The sequence below is a fragment of the Myotis yumanensis genome, unplaced genomic scaffold, assembly GCF_028538775.1.
Source record: "Myotis yumanensis isolate MYYU_CA2020_CCGP unplaced genomic scaffold, mMyoYum1.0.hap1 SCAF_7, whole genome shotgun sequence".
Classification (NCBI taxonomy): Eukaryota; Metazoa; Chordata; class Mammalia; order Chiroptera; family Vespertilionidae; genus Myotis; species Myotis yumanensis.
Window position 1 is genome coordinate 43,068,860 of NW_027223758.1, and position 12,475 is coordinate 43,081,334.

Consider the following 12,475-nt stretch of genomic DNA (forward strand, 5'->3'; position numbering starts at 1 on the left):
AGGGTCTTTCTGAGAAAATAACATTTGTTTTGAGACCCAAATGGACAAAAGTATCTGGATGTGGAAAGACCTGGAGAAAGAGCATTCTAGGCAGAGTCAATGGCTAGGGCGAAGGCTCAAAAGCAGGAAGGAACTGGGTGTGTTTGAGGAAGCAGGCCAGGGGAGGTTGGTATCACGTGAGTTGTTGTCCCGCTACCTTCTCGAGGTTCAGTTCCTCTATATCAGTTATACGCAATTCATGCAGTGGTTTCAATTAGGCAGAAATGATGATTATCTAGAATTCAGTTTTCATCAATTTCCAATTCTATATGCAGGGGTGAAATTGTATCTCCCACTAAAGGCAGCAACTCTCAACTATCCAGCAGCTGGATTATTACCAATAATTCTGTTTGTTGCTAATAATACTCAAAGCTTCCAGACACTCAAAAGATCTTCTAATTCCCCGTTCCCTTCCCTCACCAATTGTGTCTTTCTGCTGCCCCTTCTGCCTCACCTGGTTCATGACACCACCCACTTCAGTTCTGCCTCTTTCCCGCTCCACCAGGCAAATGCCATGGGTCTGTTGTGAGTTTTCATCCTTCCTTCCTAAGCCTATTTTTCCTGGAGGTCAGGGCTTCTTTTACTTCCAAGGATAGTGAACAAGCCCCTTTCCCCCTTCCTTTACAGATCATTTACGTGGTGAACTAGTAAAAAATAGGAATTATGTTCACTTAACCGTCTTGTAAAAACATTCCAATGTGTTCCCATTCCACAAAATTATAATCCATTTTCAAACGTTGGTTGCTAATTCAGAATATTTTATTTCTTTAACTAGACTAAAAGCTACTTGAGGGCAGGTATCATTTCTTAAGTGCTTTTCATCATCTTCATTAGTGAATCAACATCATCTTAGAAGTTTGTTTATATGAATATTTGCACAGGTTTTGATTTGTCAGTCTGAGGTCAGGCCTGCATTTGAAATAAGCTCATCAGTTGCTTCAGAAGTTGTATTTACATGAACTACACTTGGGCATTCATTACTTACTACTTTCACACAAGACTGAATTACCTTTCCAGTAGTCATTCAATAACTACCTAAAAATCACTTTATCATACTAATGTTCTAACAAATAGTATTTATTAATAGTTTCTTCTATTAAACTCTCTAAGCTAGTTGAATTTATTGACTTGTTAAAAATCAGTAATTCAGGTAATTTAAATATTCAGGCAGTCCTGACCTATTCCCATTGTTCAACTGGTACTATGGAACCCTATGACTGCCTATTTCTCTTCTGGAATCTTTGCAGTTAAAAAACACAAACATGGCCCTTGCCCGTGTGCTCAGTGGTTAGAGCATCGGCCTGTGCACCACCGGGTCTCGGGTTCAATTTCCGGTCAAGGGCACATACCTGGGTTGCAGGTTGATCCCCAGCCCTGGTTGAGGTGCATGTGGGAGGCAACCAATAGATGTGTCTCTCTCACCTCGATGTTTCTCTCTCTCTCTCTCTCTTCCACTCCCTCTCTCCCTTCCACTCTCTAAAAAAAAAAAAAAAAAAAAAAAATCAATGGAAAAAATATCTTGAGTGAGGATTAACAGAAAAAAAAGCATGAACAAGCTTGATGATCATTATCTGTGATAATCCAGAAAATAATTAATAACAAGAGAAAATAAAATGAAGAATAGAAACTTTGGGAGATTAAAATTTTTGTCTCCTCTGTCTTCCACATTTTATAATGTGCTTATATGTAGCACTGAAAGAAATAAAATTTACTTTCAAACTCCATCAAAGGATTTCTGGAAAACTTGTTTGACTTTGTGAGTAGCAAGTCCAGCTGGGGTGGAGGTGGTGGGGGTCATACCACAATCTCCAACTAAGCACTGTATGTGTTTTCTGTGGCTGACAGATGTTCCAAACCCGTTCCCTCAGAGGTCATCTTATTTCTTATCTTATCTCTACTGCTTTGGACCTTTATTTCAGGCTGCCTAAATCCATTGTCCAGTTTACTAAGAGCCTTTTGGTTGTAAAACGTGCCAATTGTAAATAGGATGAGAGTGTATCCATAGAACTTTTTTGAAAAGACAGTTGATAAAGGGAAATGTTATAGGTTGAATTGTGTACCTCAAGAGATATGTTGAAGTCCTAACTCCTTACCGCCTCCCCCTCCTGCACTCCCCACACCTGCCAACTGGCAAATGTGATCTTATTTGGAAATAGGGTCTTTGCAGATGTAATCAAGTTACAATGAGGTCATACTAGATTGGCCTGGGCCCTAATCCAATAACTGATGGCCTTATAAGAACAGGGATTTGGGCACAGACACCCAGAGGAGAAGGCCATTTAAAAACCTAAGCAGACATCGGAGTGATACATCTATAAGTAAAGGATTGCAAGGACTGCCGGCAACCACCAGAAGTTAGAATGGGCAAAGGAGTACTCTTCCCTGGAGCCCTCAGGGAGAGGGGGGCCCCACCAACACCCTGATTTTAGACTTCCAGCCTCCAGAACTGTGCCAAAAGACATTGCTCTTGTTTTAAACCACCCAGTTTTCAGTACTTTGTTATGGCAACCCTAGGAAACTAATATAGGAGATTTTGATTATTATTTGAAAACATCAAGTCATGCTCTAACAGAATGTGGACCTTTCCTAGTCAGGAAGTATGGACATTTTAACAAGACAGTGGTTGAAACAGTGACTTTGTTGACTCTACCATCTTGTGTGAAAATGCTAACAGTATCTTCACTAGTCACACTGTCTCCAGTCTCGGCTCAACTAATCTAGTCACATTGCAGCCAGAGTGGGCTTTCTAGAATCTAATCATATCACCCACCTGCTTAAAACCTTCAGTGGTCTTCCCCACCCCCCACTCCCCCATTGCTCCCACAGTAATACCCACACTTTCAAGTGGTTTCTCTCCCCAATTACCTCTCACCATTTCCCACCTCACACTGCTCTTCACTCTCTGCCTGGAACGTACTTCTTCCCTTTGGCCTCATTGCTTGGCCAACTCCCATTTATCCCTATGTAGATGCCCTTTCCTGCTTACTTGTCCTCCCACAATCTGCCATAATTTCCCTGGCACAGCTCTGATGTCCATCTTATTGTACCTGCCTGTGTTCTTTCCTGTACCACCCTGTGGCCTTGCTACTCAAAGTGATGTCATAGACCAAAAACATTAGCTTTACCAGAGTTTGTTTAAGAAGCAGAATTGCAAGACCAGCCAGCTCTCAGCATCAGATGTGCATTTTAACAGGGTGGCCTTGTGCACATTGAATTTGTGAGGTACTGATCTCTTCAACGCAGCTTCTATGGGAGAGGCAACACTTGTCTCCCCAGAGCCTACTCCAATGTCTGTCTTAAAGAGAGATTTAACTGATCAATGTATGAGGCTGATATCATGTTAACACCCATGCTCTACAGGGAAAAACAACAACAACAAAAAGTTCTCCTTTATCAGAATAAACAGACTCAGGTTTACAGCCAATCTTCACAGGCTTCCTTAAAATCCCCCCCTTATTCATCTCTTGTATCTTCTTTCTGTCAAATCCCATTTCTGCAGGAAATATATGACTATTCTATTACTAATCGAGTCTGCTCTTTTGTTTTTCAGTATATATATTTTTAACACTGAAAAGGACAACACAGGCATGGCTGGATTTGTACTGTCATTTTTTAATTTGGTCCATGAAGACTGCTATCTGGTAGTAGTTAAAAAAATTGCCATCCTCACCAGTCCGTGTGTGTGTGTGTGTGTGTGTGTGTGTGTGTGTTATTTTGTTATTTAAATATTTATTGATTTCAGGGAGGAAGGAAGAGGGAGGGAGAGAGAGATAGAAACATCAATGATGAGAGAGAATCATTGATCGGCTGCCGCCCGCAACCCAGGAAAGTGCCCTTGACTGGAATCGAACCCAGGAACCTTCAGTCCGAAGGGCAACGCTCTATCCACTGAGCAAACCAGCTAGGGCTGTGTGTGTTTTTTAAACAGATAAGAGGGGATTCCAGAAAAGTAGACAGTTAAGAAAGCCCTTCACACTCAGCTTCGAATTTCCTTAGTAGAATGTGAGATCTGAAAGAGTTTGCAAACTGTCTCAAATCCAACACCATAAAAAGTCCCCCATAAACAGCTGATTCTGACCGATCTCTGAAGCCCACCCCCCACTTGCTCCTCTTTTTTTCTCTCCAACAAGTTGAATTTGCAATTCTCTAAAAGGCACAATGTTGCCTGAGGTTTGTATGGGTCACGTGACCAACAGCCTTTTATCATGATAATAGTGGAGGACAGGATTGACACACCCTTTGTACATAAACAGGACATCATTTGTTTTTGTTGTTGCAGTTGAATGTATTCCTTGCCTTTCAGCGTGCGCGATTTGATCAGAAGTTGACTAATTTATCCAAGCAGGAAGTTAATGGTGTGCCTTGAGTATTAAGTTAGTGCAAAGGAGCCTTTCCAAGGGGAGCCCCAGTGGTGGGATACCTGGTTCCAGGTCAGAGGCTTGGAGGCAGCCCCTCCACCCTGCTTCCTACATCGCGTGCTGAAAACTCCCCGAATTCTCTTACCACACGCAAAACTAAGTTATTTAAACTTAAGAGTAGTTCTGTCCCATGCTGACAGCGTGGTCTACACCTCTGCAGAACCAAGGCAACATAAATACTTGCAGATTTGTGTTGATTGAATGACTTGAGGTAAATAAACAACCCTGCTGCCTACTGGGGCCAGATAAAGTAAATGAGAAAACAAACAGCAGGGAGTGTGGCGGAGGGGAGCTCCCGCCCCAGGTCTCCCTCGGGAAGAGGCGGCCGCCGCTCCTCGTCTGCTCTGCACCTTTGGGAAACGGATCCCGGGTTGTGAGAACTTCGGATTTTCCACAGGACGCCAGAAACCCCAGCCTTCACTACAATGTCTCAATCTGAAACGTTGGCAACCCAATTCAAATGTTCAAAAGACATTTTTGCAGACCAATCTCGGGAACCAAACCTAATACTTCTAGGAAGCCACGCAGCTCTAAGCAGCCAATTTGCAACTTGTGCGTTCAATAGCGCGGACAATATGAGAACGCACTTCCTGAGAAACTGATTCCCGGGAAGCCTGCAGTGGGCAAGGGCCCACGGGCCCCGCCGCGCTCAGACCCCGCGCTGCATTCCGCCCCGTGAACCTCGTCTCGATTAACCTCGGTGCCGCGCCTGTGAAGTGGTCACGCTGGCTAAGCACCGCAGCTGCAGGGCTGACTGCGGGACAGGAGAAAACGCCCGCCTAAACCCTTGGCCCTAAGCGGCTCTCAGGGTAAGCAGACCGAGTGACGCCTTCTCTTTATAATAATGAAATTAATTATTCCAGGGCCAGCCAAACCTCATGCAAATAACTTCATATTCCCAGATTCCTCACGTTTCCCTGCGCAACAGCATTTGGATGTTTTCTATATGATGGGATTATTATTATTTTTTAATGTTACTAAGCATCCAGAACGAGCAATTGTGACCCATCCAGAGGGAATATGCTCAGCTTTTTAAATTACAGTCCTGACAACGGGGCGGAGAACGAATCCCCTCCTTCTCCCACCCAAACAACAACAACAACCGCCCCCCACCCCCCACACCCCTTCCAAATCAAAGCGGTGTTGGCTCCAGGGTTTCAATTTGTAGCGAACTTCCCAACAGTTTCAATCTTTCTTGAGCAGCCTGGCCTCTGGCCACATCCCTCCAGCTATCAAAGCTCTCTTCGTGCCACGTCCCTGAAACTCCCCACACTCTCTAAGTGTGACAACTTTCCTTCGCCAGCTCTGGCGGGGCTGTGTACAGAAGTCTCTGATTGCGCATTTATGATAAGGACGGAGTTCCCGGCCTCCCCACCCTCGACTTTCCCGGCGGGAAAACCTTCCTCCTCGCCCGACTCCGGGACCCGGCGGCTCCTGCAGCTGCCTCAACTCTGGGGGCCCGCACAGCCTCGGTCCGAGCCCGGCGCCCCCAGCCCCGTTTGTTCAGGGAGTAATTTCGGGGTCTCGCGGGTCGGGGCCGCGCGGGTGGGAAACGTGTCCGGGCAGATCGCGCCAGGTGGAGCGGTGTTCCTCCTGGGCCCGGGCCGAAGGGCGGCCGGCGGGGCGGGGAGAGGGGCGGGGAGGGGGCGGGCCCGGCGTCTGGTTTCCCTACGTCACTGGGAAGTACCCATAAGACGAAAGCGCGGGCCCCGGCCTTTCCCGGACCTCAGAGGTTCTCGGGCGCGCTCCTAGTCGGGTCTCCGGCCTGATCCGGTCTCCTCTGCCCGGTCCGGCCCGCCTGCCTCGCGCGCTGCTCGCCTCCCGTAGACTCCAGGTTCGGGGACTGGGTCCCCCGGGGTTGGCCGCGGAGTTATCGCCGGCTGCCTGCGGAGATGCCTGGGAAGAAGGCGCGTAAGAACGCGCAGCCTAGCCCGACGCGGGCCCCGGCAGGTAGGGACCAGATGGGGCGGAGATCCTGGCCGGGGCGAGGGGGCCGGGACGGGGGTCGAGGTCTCTATCGGGACCGGGTTAGCCCGTCTACTCGGGCCTCGGGGCCTGGTCTGGTCTGCGCCCTTGCACGAGCTTTCGGGGCGCCTCGTGGAAGTCCTTCGGCGTTTTATCCAGGATCGTGGAGACGGCGAGGGACCCAGGTTTGGGATCGGGAGGCAGCGGTATTTCAGCGGATGCAGAAATCCTCTTCGCCCGCCTTGCATCCGCACTTGCCCTGCCCCGGCCTCGGGGAAGGAAAGTGCAGATGCGGGTGCCAGCCACCAGGAGAAAGTCATTGTCACGGCAGGTGGGGACGGGGGACGCCCTTGGCACTACCTGGCCTCCCAGCGACTCCTAAGACGGGCCTCTTTCTCCGGGGTCCTGGACCTTGGAGGGCCCCGCGCTAGGCGTTATCACACTCGCCACCCGCCACGCAAACAAAAGCAGAGATCATGCTGATCCGATCACAGCTCTTCCTCAAAGGACTCACGGAGGGTCGTGGAAGTTTCGCAGGGACCACTGCGTTCAGGAGCCCAGAAATTCTTGCTTCTTTGTCGAGAGTTTCATTGTATAACATTTTAACAATCCCAATTAGTTGCGGGAAGCGGGTAGGAGAACCGAAGTTGGTCCCCAATCCATCCATTCCTCGCTCTTCTCCCGAAATTGCCCATCAAATAACTTTTCAGATCCACCCCCCACCCCCTTATAAATCTTATCAAACGAGGCTAAGGGGCAGTATCAAGGAAGGCAGCAAGGCTTTGAGCCATAAAATCCGGGTGGGTCATACTGCTATTACATCAGCAGGTAATAGCCCCCCATCCCCCAGTTTTCAACATACTTTCATTTTATGGAGCCCATGCGCCGGCATGCAGAGGAAGTGGTGTATCGGCGATGTAGCCATGGCTAGGTTGGCGCCAGGCTGCTCTCCCTGGCTCTTGCTTGGGAAGGAAAAATCTTTCTGCCTTTTGTGATGTCCAGTAGTTTTGACCGAGCTTTGAAAAGGCGCCTCCTTTAAGTGCTTCAGGGGTTTTACTCAGGACCAGGGAGACGGCGGCGAGGGAGGGATCTAGTGCATAACCTTCACCCATCCAACTTAGTTCCCCACAACAAGGGGCTGGAGAAAGGTCCCACGGAAACTTGTTTAGATAGTAATACTTTAAAAAATAATCCAGACATGTGACATATAACATTGTATTTTAGTTGTACCACACAGTGGTTTGGTACATGTATATGTTGTGAAATAATTACTACAATAAGTTTGGTTAACCTCCATGATTACAATTTTTAAAATTAATAGCTTTATAGATGTGTAACTACAACAGAGACGAAGTTTTTATTTCTTTTGAGCCTAACTAACTAGGGTCTTTGCAGGGTCTACTTACCAAGTAAACCAGATTGTAATTTGTAGTCATGGTTTTTAGTATTCATAATCATGATCTTAAAGTAGACAAATGACCCTGAATTGCTCTGACTTTACAAGAAAATTGAAATTATGGTCAATATAGATTTGATGTCAATTTCACTTAAAATTTATTTGGAAATTATATGATAAATATTATGTTTCTTAAATTAATATTCAGTTAATTATAGCATCTCTATTCTGAAAAGTAGTAAACATGTGAATTACTTATATTCCACTTCACTCATCTCCCTAAAGGCAATGGATGGGTAGAGGTTGGGTTTGTTGGAAGAATTTGGCTTAGAGTTAACATTTAAACTTCTAAATCATTTTAGAGAATGTGGACTTACTTTTGGAAAACAAGTGTATGAATCTTCTATGAGAAAATGTCAAAGTTTTTTAAATGAAGAAAAGAATACATTTTAGATTTGCCTATTAATGAGGGCATAATCTTAGCTATGAATTATTGCCACAAAATATACGTCCTACTTGAAAACAAAAGAAGAGTTTAAAATCTGACTTCCATTCCTCCCACCAACCTTAAGTGAGAGAAAAAGCAATGACATCATCTGAGGCCGGCAGCATCTCACTGTGGTGTCTGACATATTAAATGTTTGTATTTGCTAATAAGATAATAGTTGCCTCATCCAGGATACTTTAAAAGAAGATTTCAAAGTAAATGTCTTCGTTCAACTTTTCTTTTTTCTTTTCTTTTTTTTTCTTGTTTGAGTCACAGTGTGTTTGTACATGTTGTGTGTCTGTGTATGTGTTCCATCTCACGTACAGAAAACTAACAGTAAGAGGAATGTTTCACGGGAAACCTACTCAACTTGTCATTCTTGCTGGTTGTAGTTGGGAATGTTGTCAATTTAATTTTGATGTTCTGCATTCTTTTTCAGAGGCTGAAATTGAGTGTGCCCTTCAATTAAGGAGAATTGGAGACAAGCTGAGTTTCCTGCAGAAACTTCTGAATCTGATGTACAAACTCTTCGGCTCAGGAACCTGACTGCTTCAGAAGCCTTCTAATGAGGCGGCTCCTATAAAGCTGGATTTACCATATTTCATCCATTAGTGGCGAGAGACTGCATTATAATGGAGAAGAATGTGAAGAAGCTCTCACTTGCTTTGAGATGTGCTTGGAAATGAAGATGGAATACATCACAATGAAATTCTGTTGGAGTTTTCCCAGAAGTCATTTGTTTATTTTAAAGCAAGAATTGAAGAGCTTTGAAAATATGGGATGAATTATTAAACTTCTTTTGTTTCTGCTTAGAGAATTTTTCTAGTATTTTTGTTGAAGGTTGATGCCCAGCCTAGTGTAAGAAGAGTTGATAAATAACTAGAATGTTTTGGCAGGGGCCAAAAGCAGAATATGTTCAGTGTTTATTTCTACTTAGGGATGACAATTCCAGAACAATGTATAATATTTGTTTTATATATGTTATCTTGTTAAAAGTAAATATTTCATTCTGAGAACACTGAATGTTATAGTGAACGTTGATTTCATAGGTCACTACAAAATATAAAATAATTTGATAAATTTTTTTTTACTTAAAATGTATTACTTCTGTTCAGATGACTTTTCATTAAATGTGTTCCTGTGGGCCTTAACTGGGCAGTATGGAATTTGAAAAAATTTGATCAAATTTGGTGCCAGTAAAATTCCTAGGTTGAATGTTAAAAGATGGAAGAGCATAGGGATTTTGGATAACCAGGGATAATAGAAAAAAAAGTGAATTTTACTTTTTACTGCTGAATTAAAACTTGGTAAAACAAATATTCTAAAGTAACTGTTTATAAGAAAATGAATGTTTCTAAAGAAATTTCTAAAATCTGTAAAATGCCCTTTTCCACACTAATCACTGTGAATTCTATAAAAAGTGATTTTTACAAGAAGTTAAACATGTTTTCATTATTAGGATATACTTTTAAAGTTATTTTTAAATAACAGTTTACATTCAATATTATTTTGTATTAGTTTCAGGTATAAGGGATATACTTTTTTATAAAGAGGAATAGATTGCTCATTCAGAATGAAAATTCTATGTATAAATATGGGATTTTAAGGGATTTTCACTCTGGGTGAAATATATATATATATATATATATATATATATATATTTAAAGTTAATTTTCATTAAAGTAACATGTAGATTCTGAGAAAGCTTTCATGCATTTCATTTTTTAAAAAAAGACCAGTCTATGAACAATTTCCAAATATATATAAAAACATCATGATTGAATTTCATCAAGAATAATATTATTTATTTTACCTATTTATAATTAAAATATTTTTTGTTTAGTTTAACAATTTGTGTTAGTTGAAGTTACAGTTTTAGGTTATGAAACAAGGGTTTTATTGTTTGTGTTTTTTTTGTTTGTTTTTTACGAGGGTTTGATAACTACTTGAACTCGTACAGTAAGAATGTTTTAATATAGGCCAGCGATTTTCAACCTTTTCCATCTCATTGCACATATAAACTAATTACTAAAGTTCTGTGGCACACCAAAAAATATATATTTTGCTGATCTGACAAAAAAAATAGGTATAATTTTGATTCATTCACATCTGACAAGTATTGTTGTATTGGCTGTTGTCATTTTTTTATTTGACAATCTAAGGGAAAAGAGGTCAGTGCCCCTGACTCAATAGTCAGGTATTGCATGTTTTAAAAATTGTTGCAGCACACTGGTTGAAAATCGCTGGTATATAGGCAATAGTCACTTTGATTTAAAAAAAAAATACCTCAGTATCTACTTTTCTTCAGTATTACATCTGTTTGTTTATTTAGTTGCAGAGATATTTCGTGTGTATCTGCCTAGCAGCAGGTCTATTTTGCCATATGGATACTTATGGTCTGTAACTATATTTATACATGTATATATACCTATACTAGTAAAAGTGGATACTGTAGCTGTAAACCATTAAAAATTAATATCATTCTTTTCTGTGTTTATTTTTTTTATCATGTAAACTGCTATGTGTTCATTGCATAGCCCAAATATTGTATTTCAACTAATTTTATTTTTTTAAAAATATATTTTTATTGATTTCAGAGAGGGAGGGAGAGGCAGAGAGACAAACATGAGCACTGAGAAAGATATCCTGCATACCCCCTACTGGAGATCCAGCCCACAACCTGGGCATGTGTCTGCCTGACCATGACCTCCCCCAACCGTGACTTGTTCATAGGTCGACACTCAACCACTGAGCCACATTGGCTGGACTGTATTTTAACAAATTTTCATCAGCAGGCACCTTCTGATGGAACCATCCCCTTGGGTCCAATTCTGTGATAGGAATAGAGAAGATAGGGGCACATGGCATGATTTTTGCTCTCCAGACACTTACACTTTAATTGGGATAGAAAATAGTGAAAAATAGGAAATTAATGCCAGGTCTGGAGTGCCTGACATTAATGCCCATATAGTAGCCTACCTACAGAAATTCAGGATTTATTCAGAAGTATGGTGAGCCTGCCAGGTAAGAGGAACTTCTGTATGGTTTACTTTTAAGTGACATCCAATCTTTCAGTCCCTGCCCCCAGCAGTTAAGTATTGCTTCATTAGAAGCCAGTCATGTGCAGAAGTAGGTGTAACTGAGTGGAGAATTGAAAGGATATCCCCAGTTTGTAGCTTTGATCTAGGAGCCACATCTTCTCCCTGCCCCCACTCCCGCCCTCAAAAGTCTGCTGAAATCAAGGAAAGCAAACTGTCTCCCTTAGATGCGGAGGGAGGGAGAGAACCAGCTGCAGGGGGAAAGTGACAAGGCGAGGGGGCAGCTAGAGAATGGGATGAAGGGCTGCGGAGAAGGCGACACAAACCACCGGCTCCCCCAGAGGAAGGACTTTGTAATGCAGGAGCGGAGGAGATTGGCCTCCTAAAAGGTGGGGTCAATCTGCATTTGATTTTGAAAGTCAGGGGAAGAGGAACTCCTGTCCCTGGAACCGTTGGTACTAATTTGCTAAAAGGACCTTTGTTATTGTTGTAAGGAGTAACACAGCAAGGCTTAGATGTAATTCATAGGCTTTAGGTATGAGAACTAATGATTTGATAACTGTATTTTTTAAAAAATAAGATAGTGTGAGTCTTTTTCTTTTTAAATATTTTTTTAAATTGATTTCAGAGAGGAAAGGAGAGGGAGAGATAGAAACATCAATGATGAGAGAATCATTGATTGGCTGCCTCCTGCACGCCCCCTACTGGAGATTGAGCCTGAAACTCAGGCATGTGCCTTTGACAGGAATCGAACCCAGGACCCTGCAGTCCGAAGGGCCGAAGCTCTATCCACTGAGGCAAACCGGTTAGGGTGATAACTTTATTTTAATGTCAAATAATTTCTAAGATATCCACATAACTGTAATTGCATCCGATGACTGACAAAAAGTTTAGGAATTAAAAAATACTTTGACCTGCATTTATACTTAAAGAAAATCCCAATAGTCACTATATTTGAAAAAAGTTATCTCCTATCTATCTATCTATCCACCTATATGTCTATGAACGAATAAGTTCTTTGGTCTAAACACACCTTACAGTGACTTGGGTTTTTTAATGTCTTGCAATAATTCTGCCCCTCTCGCTCCCCAACAGCATAAACTGTCAAACTCCTCAAACCTTTGTCAGAGGG

The 12,475-nt window shown here is 42.7% G+C and overlaps 1 protein-coding gene across 1 annotated transcript; it reads left to right on the forward strand.

Annotated features, from left to right (window-relative positions):
* The first annotated feature begins 6,182 nt into the window (after window positions 1-6,182).
* On the forward strand, window positions 6,183-10,778 carry PMAIP1 (phorbol-12-myristate-13-acetate-induced protein 1). The gene is made up of 2 exons (XM_070421533.1): window positions 6,183-6,407; window positions 8,745-10,778. The coding sequence occupies exons 1-2, from the start codon at window positions 6,350-6,352 to the stop codon at window positions 8,849-8,851; spliced, it is 165 nt and encodes a 54-aa protein (XP_070277634.1). The 5' UTR covers window positions 6,183-6,349; the 3' UTR covers window positions 8,852-10,778.
* Window positions 10,779-12,475: the final 1,697 nt, after the last annotated feature.

Bases quoted from the DNA above. Each gene is read 5' to 3' on its own strand.
- PMAIP1 (XM_070421533.1), top strand. From the start codon at position 6,350: ATGCCTGGGAAGAAGGCGCGTAAGAACGCGCAGCCTAGCCCGACGCGG. The intron at 6,408-8,744 runs GTAGGGACCAGA...ATTCTTTTTCAG, and splicing joins CCCGACGCGGGCCCCGGCAG to AGGCTGAAATTGAGTGTGCC.